Source organism: Lutra lutra, chromosome 12 (assembly GCF_902655055.1).
Source record: "Lutra lutra chromosome 12, mLutLut1.2, whole genome shotgun sequence".
Taxonomy (NCBI): Eukaryota; Metazoa; Chordata; class Mammalia; order Carnivora; family Mustelidae; genus Lutra; species Lutra lutra.
In genome coordinates, this window is record NC_062289.1 from 93,641,997 (window position 1) to 93,656,648 (window position 14,652).

Below are 14,652 nucleotides of genomic sequence, written 5' to 3' on the forward strand. Positions count from 1 at the left end.
GGACGAAGGGGCGCTTGTGGGGCCGACACACCCACAGGCACGCGCACCGCAGGAAGGTGGACCCCAACGTCATACCTACGTGAGCTCGCTCTTTTCTCACACTCGGCCCGCCCACTCTTTCTTTCCCGCCGGATTCTGACCATGGAGAACAGCGCACCGAGGACCCAGGAAGCCGCGCAAGGAGCCGTCGCCGCCACCTCCCCGTGACGTGGGCTGGAGCAACCGTCACCAACCACTGCGCCTGCGCCGGCTCGCGCCCGCGCGCGAAGGGGCGGGGTCAGAGCCTGGAAAAGTGTGGAGGTGGGTCGGGAGCTGGGCCGCTTTTCCCAAGTGTAAGGGAAAAAAAAAAGGAAGAACCGGGTACCACGTGTCCAAAAGATACCCAATCACATTTCCTATTCTGAAATCCTTGCGGGCAAGGAAATGCCGGGATTGGGCTCGGGATCACGTGATCTTAAAAGGTAAATATAGCCACGTGGTTTTTCCTCGACTGCCGCAAACCTTGGCGCCAAGACTTGTCTTCGCTGAACAATTATTTAATGAGCGTGTGAGATGTGCTAAGCACTGTGAAGACGCTGTGGCTGCTGGGATGTAATCGCTACTTCAGAATACTCACAATTCAGTTTATTCATTTAAATCTCTGCCACTGTACTAGGGTTTCCCATATTCCATTTCCTTTAATAAGCACCCAGCAGATGCTCATTGAAAGATTGTTAAAGGGGAGAGGCTGGGTGGCTCAGTCGGTTAAGCATCTGTCTTTGGCGGGGGTCCTGGGATGGAGCCCCATATAGGGCCCCCTGCTCCGCAGGGAGCCTGCTTCTCCCTCTCCTATGCTTGCTCCCCCTGCTTGTGCTTTCTCTTGCTCTCTGTCAGATGAATGAATAAAATCTTACCCAAAAAAATGATTAAAAAAAAAAGATTTTATTTATTTATTTGACAGAGCGAGATGACAAGTAGGCAGAGAGGCAGGCAGAGAGAGAGAGGAGGAAGCAGGCTCCCTGCCAAGCAGAGAGCCTGATGCAGAACTCGATCCCAGGACCCTGAGATCATGACCTGAGCCAAAGGCAGAGGCTTAACCCACTGAGCCACCCAGGCGCCCATAAAAAAAGATTGTTAAAGGGATTTTTTGTCTCTCTCCCCCAGCCCTGGGGATAAGGAAACAGGGGTAGGATATATTACTTCAGAGGATATATTATGTAGTTCAATCTGGCACCGAGTAAATAATCAGCACTTGTTAATCATTATTCAGGACTCATGGTGTTCATTTCCTAGAAATATCCCCCAACATCAATTTCCAAGACTAGAAGGAATGATGCTTATAAAGAACTAGGGAGAGACTTAGAGACACAGATAGAGAATAAAACAGTTTCCAAACGGAGGCCTTTCATCAAAGTGCTTTATTAGAGGACACAGGCTAAGGTGAAGGCAATGAGGCATGTAGGGATGATGATTTCCAGAAGGGATACTCAACTTTTACAGTACTTCTTGGTGTCAAGGTTCTTGTGCTCCTTGTTATATGGAGCCTTTGAAAAGCAGATGGCAGCATTGCGGTCACAGTTGCAGATGAAGGCCTGACAGTCTTTGTTTTTGTCTGGAAAAGAGCAAGACGAAAGGACTGAGCCAAGGCAGATCCTGCTTTGTCCAATGTGGGTCAGGAAGAATTAACGAATAATCTGGTGGCCATTCCATTGATACAAATTTAGGGTTGACAGATTTAGCAAATAAAAATACCTGAATATCAGATAAACAATAAATGTGATGTTTGACATGTAGAATAAAAAAACTTCATTGTCCATCTGAAAGTAAGTTGAATTGGGCAACGTGGGTTTATTTTTTTTTAAAGATTTTTATGTATTTATTTGACAGACATAGAGACAACGAGAGAGGGAACACAAGCAGGGGGAGTGAGAGAGGGAGAAGCAGGCTTCCCGCTGAGCAAAGTCTGATGCGGGGCTCAGACCCAGGACCCTGGATCATAACCTGAGCCAAAGGTAGATGCTTAAGGACTGAGCCACCCAGGCGTCCCTGGGCAACATGTGTTTAATCTGGCAATCCCAGGTGTGATAGGTGCCTTTTGGAAAGTTCCATCTATTAAACTTAAAATGAGCTCTTTAAAAAAAGGGGGGGGGCGCTTGGGTGGCTCAGTCCCAAGCGTCTGCCTTCTGCTCAGGTCATGATCCCGGGGTCCTGGGATGGAGCCCTGCATCGGGCGCCCTGCTCTGCAGGGGGTCTGCTTCTCTCTCTCCCACTCCCTCTGCTGTGTTCCTTCTCTAGCTGTGTCTCTTTCTGTCAAATAAATAAATAAAAATAATTTTTTAAAAGAAAAGATTTTATTTGTCAGAGAGAGCACAAGCAGGGGGAGTGGCAGACAGAGGGAAAAGCAGGCTCCCAGGGAGCCCGTTGTGGGACTCACTCCCAGGACCCTGGGATCATGACCTGAGCTGAAGGCAGATACCTAACCAACTGAACCACCCTGGCATCCCTTAAAATAAGCTCTTAAAACCCATATAGCTATAGATCTCTGATAACATAGGCAAGCAATTTATAAGCAATATGAAAAACACTAAAACATATACTCAAGGAACGAAGTATTGTACATTTCACCTTACTGAAGTTTAGCAAGACAATTTCTCTATTTTATAGCACATATTTAAAAAATTATAGAACGTTCTTACAGTAGAATATTATACAGATATTTAAAATAATTAAGTACATCTATATGTAGAAATGTTTCCAAGATATTTTATTAAAGGAAAATGAAAGGTTGGGGCTCCTGGGTGACTCAGTCATTAAGTGTCTGCCTTCAGCTCAGGTCATGATCCTAGGGTCCTGAGATTGAGCCCTGCATCGGGATTCCTACTCAGTGAAAGCCTGCTTCTCCCTCTTCCACTCCCCCTGCTTCTGTCCCCTCTCTCACTGTGTCTCTCTCTGTCAAATAAATAAATAATTTAAAAAAACTGTCAATGAGTAACTGTTTATAAATGAATGAATGAATGAATGAATGAAAATGAAAGGCAATATATCCAGCTGTTTGTTTTGGGAGATAAGATTATAGGCAAATTCTCCTTTCTATGATATGTTTCTGAAGAGTTTGAAATTACATTACTTTGGCCTTGTTTACTTTTTTAACTAAAGAAACAACAACAATAACTTTTAAAATGAATTTCAGTTTTGTTAACTATAATTATGTACCTCTGCTTACATTCAATAATTTCTTTTAAAAGAGATTTCATATATTTATTTGACAGAGAGAGCACAAGCAGGGGGAGAAGGATGGTGGGATTCCTGATAATTTTTTTCTTGGCCTCCTAGATTTGAATTGTGGTTATCCCAACGTTGTATGTACAGTTTTGAAAAGTGGGACCTGTCTCTGGGTGCATAGTAGCGAGTAGTGCAAACCAGAATGCTGACCTAGCATGACAATACCCTTCACCTCTATTCTTCACAGCTGCCTCCCTGGAGGGACGTACTTCATCAGGAGCTCTGCACAACTTAGTGGTTAAGACCAGACCTTTGATATAGAAACAATTGAGTTCAAATGCCAGCCCTACCACTTAGAAGCTGTGTGATTTGGGGCAAGTGGCTATTTTGAGTCTCAGCTTCCTCACCTGTAAAATGGGGTCATTAAAACCTATCTCATCTATACCTGGTATGTAATAAGGAACTCCTAAATGGTAGTTCTGAGCTCTTTTTATGAAACAACGAAGCTGAATAGCATGGCAGTTAAGAGCAGAGACTCTGGAGTCATATAGACCTATGTTCAAAACCAAACCACCATTTATGAGCTGTGTGCCCATTGGCAACTGGCTCAGCTTTCTGAGCCTCAGTTTTGTCACCTGTAAAATGGGTATAATAATAATAATACCGATCGCCTAGGGTGTTGCCAGGATTCAAGGAGCACTTTGAATTCAAGGAGCACCTGGCACCAACGAAGTGATTGATAAATGGTGGCTCTCATTACTATTATTTCTTCCCCTATCTACTGAGGGGAGACAAGCCAACAAAAGATTCAACCTACCGCTGCAGGTGATCTCAGAGCCAGAGCACGAGTACGAGTAGATTTTGGTGTAGGGGTTGTCCAGGAGGAATTTACAGCTGTCCAGTTTCTTGGCTTCTGAGTAGCAGTGGTCGTGGATCTGGCAACACCTGGAGAGGGGGATGGACAGAGCTGAGGCAGGTGCAGGGAAGCAGGTCAGCCTCAGGAAAATGGAGGGATGATTAAGCTGACACGCTCCGGAAGATATTGGTCCTGTGGCTTGAAAAAACTTAAGTCCTTTGATCATGTTTATTGAAGGTGATTTAAAAGTGGTCGCAGGTTTATAATACAATCATATATTCTGAAGACGAGGTGAGAGTCTTAACCATTGCTGGAAGAGGACAATTGAATCGTCGCTGTGGTGTCTTGTATTATGATGTTCTGCCACTAGAGGGCAGACGCACCCGCTCCTACTTTACATCCCCACTCTGGCTTTTCCTCCCGATAGAGCATTGGATTCAGGGTCCTCTTGGAGTATGTTTGTTTATACCGCAAGAGGGGAAAATATGTTATCTTTAGCAAATATGCAAACCCCTTTTCTGTGCCTCCTTGTGAGATCTTTGGCTTGTGCCCTCCTCCCACCCCACGGGCACCCCGCTCTCCCTGCTGATGGATCACTCACTTGTCCAGCTCATCCACAGGGGTGCCAGATCCACCCAGGCCACAGTAGCAGCCGTAGTCGCTGTAGTCCTTCAAGGGGTCACTCTCAGGGATCGTGCACTTGATCATGTTGCGGAACTGCCACACCGCCCGCGGGCTGATGCCCCCATCCGTCGCGGCCACTGCAAGAAGACACGTCCAGAGTTTAAATACGTCCTGATCAGCTCTGCCAGCTCCCAGGGGCCCTGCTCATTGCCTGCCGGCTTTCTGGCCCCCCACCCCGGACCACACCAGATGCCTCCTCTGGAGAGAGCTGGATGCTGGAACCTGGTAATACGAGTAGAGATTTTTTTCTTTCTGTAAAACTTAAAAAAAAAATTGTTATTGAGATAAAATTCACATAACATAAAAGTTACCATTTAACCACTTAAAATGTACATTTCAGTGATTTTTAGTATATTCACAGGGTTATGGAACCATCACCACTAATTCCAGAACATTTTCATCACCCCCAAAGGAACACCCTGTACCCATTAGCAATCATTCCCCCTCTTCCCTCTGGTAACCATTAAAATGCATTCTGTCTCTATGGATTTGCCTATTCTGAACATTTCACGTAAATGGAATCATACAACATGTGGCCTTTTATGATTGGCTTCTTTCCCTTAGCAAAATATCTTTGAAGTTCATCCACATTATACTATATAACAATACTTCATTCCTTTTTGTAACTGAATAGTATTCCACTGTATGTATAGACCACATTCTGTTTATCCATTCATCACATGATGGACATCTGGGCTTATCCATTTTGGCTCTGATGCATAGTGCTGCAATTAACAGTTACATCTTAGTTTTTGCATGAACATATGTTTTCAGTGGAGTTCCCTTTATTTATCCAACAAATGTTTATTGAGCACCTACTACGGACCCAGTCACTGCCCTAGGAACCGGAGATACACCCAAGAGCAAATAGAAAATCTATTTGAGCTTACATCCTAGTGGAGGAGGAAAACAATAAGCAATAAATGAAATAAAGAAGGAAACCAGATATTGTGTTAGAGGGTGGAAAAATTGGAACATGGCAAAGGGAATCTAAAATGGGTTAGGTGGGGAATGGCGGGGTTGAGATGGGGCAAGAGTATAAGGGATAGTCAGGAGACCTGGGTGGTCTACCATTCTCAACAGGACAAGCTCCTTTCTGCCTCAAGGCCTGTGTACCCATTGTTTCTTCTGCCTGGCACACTTGTCATCTCACTTTTCAAAACACCTGGAGGATCTTGGTTTAATTGCCACTTGCTCTGGGCGCCTGGGTGGTGAAGTTGGTTAAGAGCTCGACCCTTGGTTTTGGCTCAGGTCCTCATCTCAGGGTCATGGGGTCGAGCCCTGCATCAGGCATCACACTTGTGGAGTCTGTTTGGGATTCTCTCTCCCTCTCCTTCTGCCTCTCCCCTTACTTGCTCACTCCCTCTTTCTCAAATAAATAAATGAATCTTTAAAAAAAAAATGCCACCTCCTTTTTCTTGATGACCCAAGCTGAGTGGCTCCTTTGCTATCACTTTTCTTTATGTTCATTGTCTCCTCTTACCTCTAGCAGTCTGTATCTGTTTATTTAATGCCTCCCACTCACTAGAGCATAAATTCAAGGACTGGCCTCCGGGCAATTTTAATTCCCCAGGGCCTGACGCTTAGTAAGCACTCCGTAAGTATATGATGAGTTATGCGAATGAAATAATCAACACACCAATTAAAGAAACTACATGGCGCATAGTAGGTGCTCAATAAATATCTAATAAATAAGGTGGGTTTTTTTTTAAGTTTCCTTGTAGCACAAAGTTTGACACAGAAGACACAGGGAGCAGGACCCCTTCACCTCATTTTCAGAGCCATACCCTGTGAGATATGGTGCCCTAAAGAGAAGAGGACACTATATGATTTGGGGGTCCCATTCCGTCAGCCACCAGTATTATCTCTTTGCCCAGCGTCATGCCCTTTCTTCCCTTGATCTGCTGTGCGCACTGGAGCTGCTCTGTATGTTTAAACCCCGGGGCAGGGGCGCCTAGTTGGCTCAGTTATTTAAGCATCCAACTCTTGGTTTTGGCTCAGTTCATGATCTCAGGGTTTGTAGGATTGGGCCCCATGCCAGGCTCACGGTCAGGGTGGAGTCTGCTTAGGCTTCTCTCTCCCTTCACACCTCCCTGTGGTCAACTAAATAAATAAATCTTTTTTTTTTTAAAGATTTTATTTATTTATTTGACAGAGAGAGATCACAAGTAGACGGAGAGGCAGGCAGAGAGAGAGAGAGAGAGAGAGAGGGAAGCAGGCACCCCGCTGAGCAGAGAGCCCGATGCGGGACTCGATCCCAGGACCCTGAGATCATGACCTGAGCCGAAGGCAGCGGCTCAATCCACTGAGCCACCCAGGTGCCCCTAAATAAATAAATCTTAAAAAAAAAAAATTAAACCCCAGGGCAAAGGAAGGGTGACAGCTGCTCACTCTCCCCTATGAGCAGCCTCCACACCGACAGCAGACAGGAGTGGCCTGGCCACCTTGGCCCATCTCCAGACCTCCCTCCTGCCTCCTTGTTTCCTCTGTCTCTGATCCAGCCAGCTCAGCTCTTTGCACAAAGCACTTCTCACGTGTGCGCCTGTGTATGCGTGCGTGTTTGTGTGCGCGCGTGCTTGTGTGTGTCTGTTCCCTCCACAGGGAGCATGGCTTGTTCATCTATGAGTCCTCAGTCCCAACCCAGAGCCTGATACCTTGGAGCCTCTGAGATATCGGTGTGGAATGCATGAAAGACTGATGGATGAATGAGGTGAGATCTGAATCCCAATGTATCTGATTCCATTCATTCATTCATTCATTCATTCATTCAATAAGTGGCGCAAACAGCTCTATGCCTGCTCTCCTGGAGCGCATGCTTCTGTGGGGGTGGAGAATAAAAAGGAAATGAAGTGGGACACCTAGCTAGCTCAGTTGGTAGAACATGCAGCTCTTGATCTCAGGGTCTTGAGTTCAAACCCCATGTTAGGGATAGAGTTTACTTAAAAATAATTAATTAATTAACTAATTAATTAAAGCTTTGAAAAGGGAAATGAATCAACAAAAACCAAGATACAAATTGCAGGCAAAGGTAGGTGCTAGGAAGATTCCATACCAGGGCTGTATGGTAGAGAGAAAGGAGAGAGGTCTCTCTTTGCTCAGGTGGGCAGATAGGCCCTTCTGAGAGCAATCTGAGTTCAGACCTAAAGGTTGAAAAGCTGGAGCTGTGGGGGGATTTAAGGGAACCCAGCATGGGTGCTGTTAAGCCTGATAGAGAGCCCTGAGTAAAGGCTCCAGGTCCAGCCAGCCCTGTGAGCTGGGGCCCCCATTCCTGAAGAGTGAGATCTTAGCACTGAAGAGGTGGGACTGGGGAGACTTGCTTACCTGTGAGCAGAGCAGCCAGTACAAGGAATTTCATTTTGTTGTCAAGTTGCTGAGCAAGAGAAAGGACTAAAGTCACCTCTGGCTTCCCTCTTTATACCCACACTATGTCCCCAAGATAAGGCTGTAGTGTTTGCTTTGCTTTGAACCTGCTCTGAGTTGGCCTTGACTCTGTCTGTTACAGGAATAACCTTTACCAACAAGCAAACCCTGTCAGCAAGGGATCCTTGGAAGTAGTGTATGTATTTTCATTAGCACCTTTTTTTTTTTTCATTAGCACCTTTTAATGGAAGGGATTATTTCTGGAGTTTGGGAACCTCGACCCTCACCCCACCTCCTTTGCACTCAACCTAATTCTACCATTGCCTCCCCGTCTTCTCATGGGCCTGGGTCTCCATGGTGGGTCTCAGTGAATAGTCCCTACCAGTCATGCATCTCGCAGATGAGTGAACAAGTTCAGAGAGGTGAGGTAACTTGCCTGAGGTCACACAGCCAGCAAATGGCAGAGCAGGGGCTCAAACTTAGGCATGCCTGATTCTAAGGCACATGTTTTATTTTTCCCCACTCTGTTAATACCACCCCCTCTCCCATTCCCCAGCATGGGTTTGTAAGGAAACCCTGGGCTTTGGAGTTCCAAAGGCTTGGATCTGACTCATAGAATTAAAAAAAAAAGGGGGGGGTCTTCTCAAATGTTTGTATGGCATTTTTTTAGGAGAGATGCACATAGCATAAAATTAACCATTTTTTTTGAAGATTTTATTTATTTATTTGACAGACAGAAAGAGATCACAAGTAGGCAGAGCAGCAGGCAGAGAGAGAGGGGGAAGCAGGCTCCCCGACAAGCAGAGAGCCCTATGCAGGGCTCAATCCCAGGACCCTGAGATCATGACCCGAGCCGAAGGCAGAGGCTTAACCCACTGAGCCATCCAGGAGCCCTTAACCATTTCATTTTTAAAGCAAACAATTCAGGGGCAGCTGGCTGCTTCAGTTGAAAGAGCATATGCTCCTTGTAATCAGGGTTGTGAACTCAAGCACCATGTTAGGTATAGAGATTACTTAAAAAAAAAAAAAAAAAAAAAAAAAAAAGAAAGAAAGAAAGAAAAATTAAAAAAAAAAAAGGTAAATCGAACAACTGAAGGGCATTTATTACATTCACTGCTATGCAACCACCATCTCCAGTTCCAGAATGTTTTCACCCCCCACCCCCTGCAAAGGCAAACCCCTTTTAGCAGTCATTTGCCCCAGCCTCTGGCAACGGCTAATCTGCCTTCCCTCTCTATAGTTCGACCTGTTCTGGACATTTCCCGTAGTATGTTCTACTTTGTAATTGGTGCTCTCCTATTGACTACTGACGTGGTCTCTGCAACAGCCCTGAGTTGGGAGGCCCTCTTGTTTTTTTAATTATTTTTAAAGATTTTATTTATTTATTTGAGAGAGACAAAGAGAGAGAGTGTGCATGAGTTGGGGGGAGGGGCAAAGGGAGAAGCAGGATCCCCTGCTGAGCAGGGAGCCAGACAACATGATCCTCGGACCAGGAGATCATGACCTGACCCAAAGGCAGATGCTTAACGGACTGAGCCCCCGGGAGCCCTCTAGATTCACTTAGTGTTGATGACCTTGACTGTTGTGAGGATTGCAGCCAGCTACATCATCGGATGCCCCTCTGTTAGAATTTATAATCATGATGTTTATCTCATGATTACAGTAGGGGTTGGTTAAAGGTTTGGGGGAGGAAGAGCACAGAGGTAAAGTGCCATTTTCCTCACGCCACCATGTTTTGTTTAATCGTCTCTTGTCCTGGGCGGCATCTTGGCCACCTTCCAGGTGAGGACACGGAGGCTCAGCCTGAGGTAGAGCTGGACGTGGCCACACCCGGACATGAACCCACACCTCCCTCTTCCCGCTGAATGCCTTCCCTCCAACCTGGCATGGTTGTGCTGTTTCTGAGTCAGTACCGCGTCCGGGGGCCTAACCCTAACCCTGTAGCCTCTGCCCAAGCCCTCCGGGATTCCAGCTCTCTCCACTTTTCCCTTGGGCACGCACCCAGGCCAAAAAAGAAGAAATCCATCTGGAAGGGCTCCCCATGTGTTGTCCTGAACCAGGAGCCCCAGGAAAATTTCTTCAGCTAATGAGTAACACTGAAACAGCATTTAGTAGGTAGGTGGGGAAACTGAGGCCGAGAGGGCAAGTGATTTATTTGCTTGGCCCTGGCTCTGCCTCCATTCAGTTTGGGATCATTTCAAGTTCCTCCCACTCTTCATCTGCATCTGAGGTTTCTACGTCTGTCCAGTATGGTAGCCATTAGCCACATGTGGTTACCTAAATCCATTACAATTCAGGAACGTTAAAAATTAGTTTCTCAAGTGTTCAGTAGCTACATGTGGCCAGTGGCCGCTGTAACACACAGATACAGAATATTTCCATCGTCACGGAGGGTTCCGTCGTCACAATGCTGCTCAGGATGACAGAGACTGACTGTCTCAGTGCCCACCAAGAGGTGTAGAGGTGGTGCTGGGAGAGCCTTTCCAGCTAACCTGGAAAGGTTAGCTCGGGACCCCACATTGGCCTGACAAATGGGTCTGCCCCTTTAGTCTCCAGAATGGTGAGGGCTGCCCAAGGAAAGGGAAGGCTTGGCCAGCAAAATGCTAACTAAGTCCCTCTTGTGTGGGTTCTCTGGGGACAGAATGAAGCAGAGGAAGAAGCACTATTTCTTTCTTTCTTTTTTTTTTAAAGATTTATTTATTTATTTATTTGACAGACGGAGAGATCACAAATAGGCAGAGAGGCAGGCAGAGAGAGAGGAGGAAGCAGGCTCCCCGCGGAGCAGAGAGCCTGATGCAGGGCTCGATCCCAGGACCCTGGGATCATGACCCGAGCCGAAGGCTTAACCCGCTGAGCCACCCAGGCGCCCCAGAAGCACTGTTTCTATGGGGTCTGAGGAAGGAGGAGAAATCGGTGCTATGAAATCCTCTAAGGCTAATAGTGTTAGCATCTATTTCCTGAGCACTAACTCTATTCCAGGTCCCATGCTAAGAAGCTGGCATAAACCTCTGAGGTGGGTCCAATTACAAAACTCCATTTTGCAGAGAAGACTAAGACAATCGAGGCTCAGAGAGGTTAAGGGACTGCCCCAGTGTCACACAGCAGGACCAAGATGTGAGCTCCATCCGGTGCTTATGATATTACAATGCAACCTCCTGACAGGGAATCGTAGTAGTGGGTGGAAGTGCTGGAGGCCCCTTGAGGCCAGAAAGAGGGTTAGCCCTGCCTGCATCCCTCCTTTTCTCCTCTTCCCTCCACCAGCTGGAGGCCTTCCACAAAGGCAGGCTGAACACATTCCCATGTGCATTTCATGCTGGGGCTTAGGCAAAGCTACTGGTGGGGAAGGGGTCAGGCTGCTACCATACCCCCCTCCCCCTGGAAAAAGACGTGCGAAATGTGACAATCCAAACCTCTGCAGGGGACAGAGAGGTGGCAAGTACCCAGTATCCCGCCAGGCCCCTACACTCTTTGTACCGTGACCTCAGGTTGCCCCAGACTCACGCACAGGTGTGTCTCACACAGCTTCTCCCAGCCTGGGAAAAACACACTCTCAGTGCAAAGAACAGCTAAGGATAACTTCTGGTTCCTTCAGGTGACGGAGTACCCACACTCCAGCAAGGTCGCCCCTGCCCCGCCCCTGAAGGACAAGGCTCTTGCCTTCAGGAAATGTTTAAAAGCAGCAATGGGCATACCACGTGCTGAGCACTTCTGTTTGCTTGGTCCTGGGCTGAGAGCTTCACATACATGGCTTTCCGGCCTAGCAACCATCTTTGTACCTAGTTATGCTTGTTGTTACCATCTTCCCTTTTCTATAGTTGGTGACACAGGTTCAGAGAGCTTAAGTCACGGGCTCAAAGTCACACAGCTAGAAAGTGATAGGGCTGGGATTCGAACCTATGCTTTTTACCTGCCTGTGAGCCCACAGCCCCCTTCAACACCACCACCACCAACAAACAACACAGCAACAACGGCAAACACTGCTTGAATGCTGGGCTGGGAAAGATACTAAGAGCTTTATTTACACAGGGCCAAGTACAGATGAGCACCTTGAAGCCGTGTACCAAAATAGCCAAACCGTTTTTCCCCTACCCCCAAACCATCCAGCGAAGGAGTTCTTCATGTATTCGGACAGTAACTGCTTATCAGATCATTTGCAAATATCTTCTCCCATTCCGTAGGTCACTTTTCACTTTGTTGTGTCCTTTTTTTTTTTTCTTTAGATTTTTAATTTCATCATTTGAGAGGGGGAGAGAGAGAGCACAAGCCGTGGTTGGGGGTGGAGGGGCTGAGGGAGAAGCAGACCCTCCAGAGTGCAGGGAGCCCAACGTGGGTCTCGATCCCAGGATGCTGGGATCATGACCTGAGCTGAACTCAGATGCTTAACCGACTAAGCCACCCAGGAGCCCCTATTGTATCCTTTATTTACTTTTTTAAAAAAGATTTTATTTATTTATATTTCAGACAGAGATCACAAGTAGGCAGAGGGAGAAGCAGGCTCCTTGCTGAGCAGAGAGCCCTGATGCGGGGCTCGATCCTAGGACCCTGGGATCCTAGAACCCTGGGATCCTAGGACTCTGGTATCATGACCCTAGCCAAAGGCTAGGCTTTAACCCACTGAGCCCCCCAGGCACCCCCTGTTGTGTCCTTTAAAGCACAAACATTTTTGAGTTTGATATAGTCCTAGTTGTCTATTTTTGCTTTTGTTGTCTGTGCTTTTGGGGTTATATGTAAGAAATCGTTACCAACTGCAATGCCATGAAGCTTTTCCTCTATGCTTTCTTCTAGGAGTTTTGTAGTTTTAGTTCTCACATTTAGGTTTTTCATCCACTTTGAACTTTTTATTTTTTATTTATTTGGTTGCAAGACAGAGAGATCACAAGTAGGCAGAGAGGCAGGCAGAGAGAGAGAGGGGGAAGCAGCCTCCCTGCTGAGCAGTGAGCCCTATGTGGGGTTCCACCCCGGGACCCTGAGATCATGACCTGAGCTGAAGGCAGAGGCTTAACCCACTGAGCCACCCAGGGCCGCCCCCCCTTTTTTTAAGTAAACTCTAACCCCAGTGTGGGGCTTGAACTCATGACCCAAGTTTAAGAGTCATGTGCTCTAGGGGCCTGTGGGTGGCTCAGTCAGAACAGCATGGGACTCTTGATCTCTGTGGGGTGGGAGGACCTCCTGATTCAGGCCCCATGTTGGGTGTAGAGATTACTTAAATTAAAAAAAAAAAAAGGAGGGAGCACCTGGATGGTTCAGTCATTAAGCGTCTACCTTCGGCTCAGGTCATGATCCCAGGATCCCGGAATCGAGCCCCACATCAGGCTACCTGCTCAGTGGGAAGCCTGCTTTCCCTCTCCGACTCCCCCTGCTTGTGTTCCCTCTCTCGCTCTCTCTCTGTCAAATAAATAAATAAAATCTTAAAAAAAAAAAAAAGTCACTTGCTCTGCCAACTGAGCCAGTCCAGTGTCCCTGAGCTCATTTTTGTAGATGGCTTAAGCGCCCAACTTCATTCTTTTGCATGTGGAAGTCTAATTTTTCCAATACTGTTTGTGAAGACATTGTCCTTTGCACACTGAATGGCCTTGGTCCCCTTGTCAGAGATCATTTGCGCATGTAAGTGAGCGTTTATTTCTGGCTTCTCTATTCTATTCCACTGGTCTATGTCGGTCCGTATGCCCATACCCCAGTGTTTTGATTACTATAGTTTGTAATATGTTTTGAAATCAGGAGGTATGAATCCTCCAACTCTTTCTTTCTTTCTTTTTTAGGATTATATTTATTTGTCAGAGAAAGAGAGCACAAGCAGGGGGAGTGGCAGAGGGAGAGGGAGAGGGAGAAGCAGACTCCCTGCTGAGCAGGGAGCCGGATGAAGGACTCCATCCCAGAACTCAATCCCAGGACCCCAGGATCATGACTTGAGCTGCAGGCAGACACTTAACCAACTAAGCTACCCAGGCATCCCTGTAAAGATTTCATTTTTAAGTAATTTCTACATATAGTTAGGCTCGAACTTAAAACCCCGAGATCATGAGTCACATGCTCCACTTACTAAGGCTGCCAGGTGCCCCCAGTGTTTTGCTATTTTTCTTTTTTGGAAGATTTTATTTATTTATCTGAGAGAGACAGAGCACAAGCTGGGGTAGAAGCAGAGGGAGAGGAAGAAGCAGACTCCTCACTGAGCAGGGATCGCTTAACCAATTGAACCACCCAGGTGCTCCAATGTTTTTGATGCTAATGTAATCGGAAATATTTTCTTAATTTCCTTTTCCAATTGTCCATTGTTAGTGTGTAGAAATGTACTTGGTTTTTGAGTGTTGATTTTATAGTTTGCAACTTTACTGAATTTGTTTATTAATTCTAACAGTTTTTTTGTGGACTCTTTAGGGTTTTCTTTTTTTTTATTTTTAAGATTTATTTTATTTTAGAGAGAGAGAGAGAAAGCAGGCAGAGGGGTAGAGGGAGAGGGAGAGAATCCCAAGCAAAGTCCCTGCTGAGGGCAGAGCCTGACATGGGGCTCGATCGCACGACCCTGAGATCACAACCTGAGCTGAAATCAAGAG

The 14,652-nt window shown here is 46.5% G+C and overlaps 1 protein-coding gene across 1 annotated transcript; it reads right to left on the reverse strand.

Annotated features, from left to right (window-relative positions):
* Positions 1-1,384: 1,384 nt before the first annotated feature.
* On the reverse strand, positions 1,385-8,139 carry PLA2G1B (phospholipase A2 group IB). Its single transcript, XM_047697800.1, has 4 exons — positions 8,063-8,139; positions 4,659-4,818; positions 4,019-4,146; positions 1,385-1,591 (listed from the first exon to the last, which is right to left on the reverse strand). Exons 1-4 carry the CDS (start codon positions 8,094-8,096, stop codon positions 1,467-1,469), a joined length of 447 nt encoding a protein of 148 aa, XP_047553756.1. The 5' UTR covers positions 8,097-8,139; the 3' UTR covers positions 1,385-1,466.
* Between the last annotated feature and the right edge of the window lie 6,513 nt (positions 8,140-14,652).

What these genes read in the sequence shown, in the direction of transcription:
- PLA2G1B (XM_047697800.1), bottom strand. Translation starts at nt 8,096, where the DNA reads ATGAAATTCCTTGTACTGGCTGCTCTGCTCACAG. An exon ending in ACTGGCTGCTCTGCTCACAG is followed by an intron (nt 4,819 to 8,062) that starts GTAAGCAAGTCT and finishes GTCTTCTTGCAG; the next exon opens with TGGCCGCGACGGATGGGGGC. An exon ending in CCTGTGGATGAGCTGGACAA is followed by an intron (nt 4,147 to 4,658) that starts GTGAGTGATCCA and finishes CCCCCTCTCCAG; the next exon opens with GTGTTGCCAGATCCACGACC.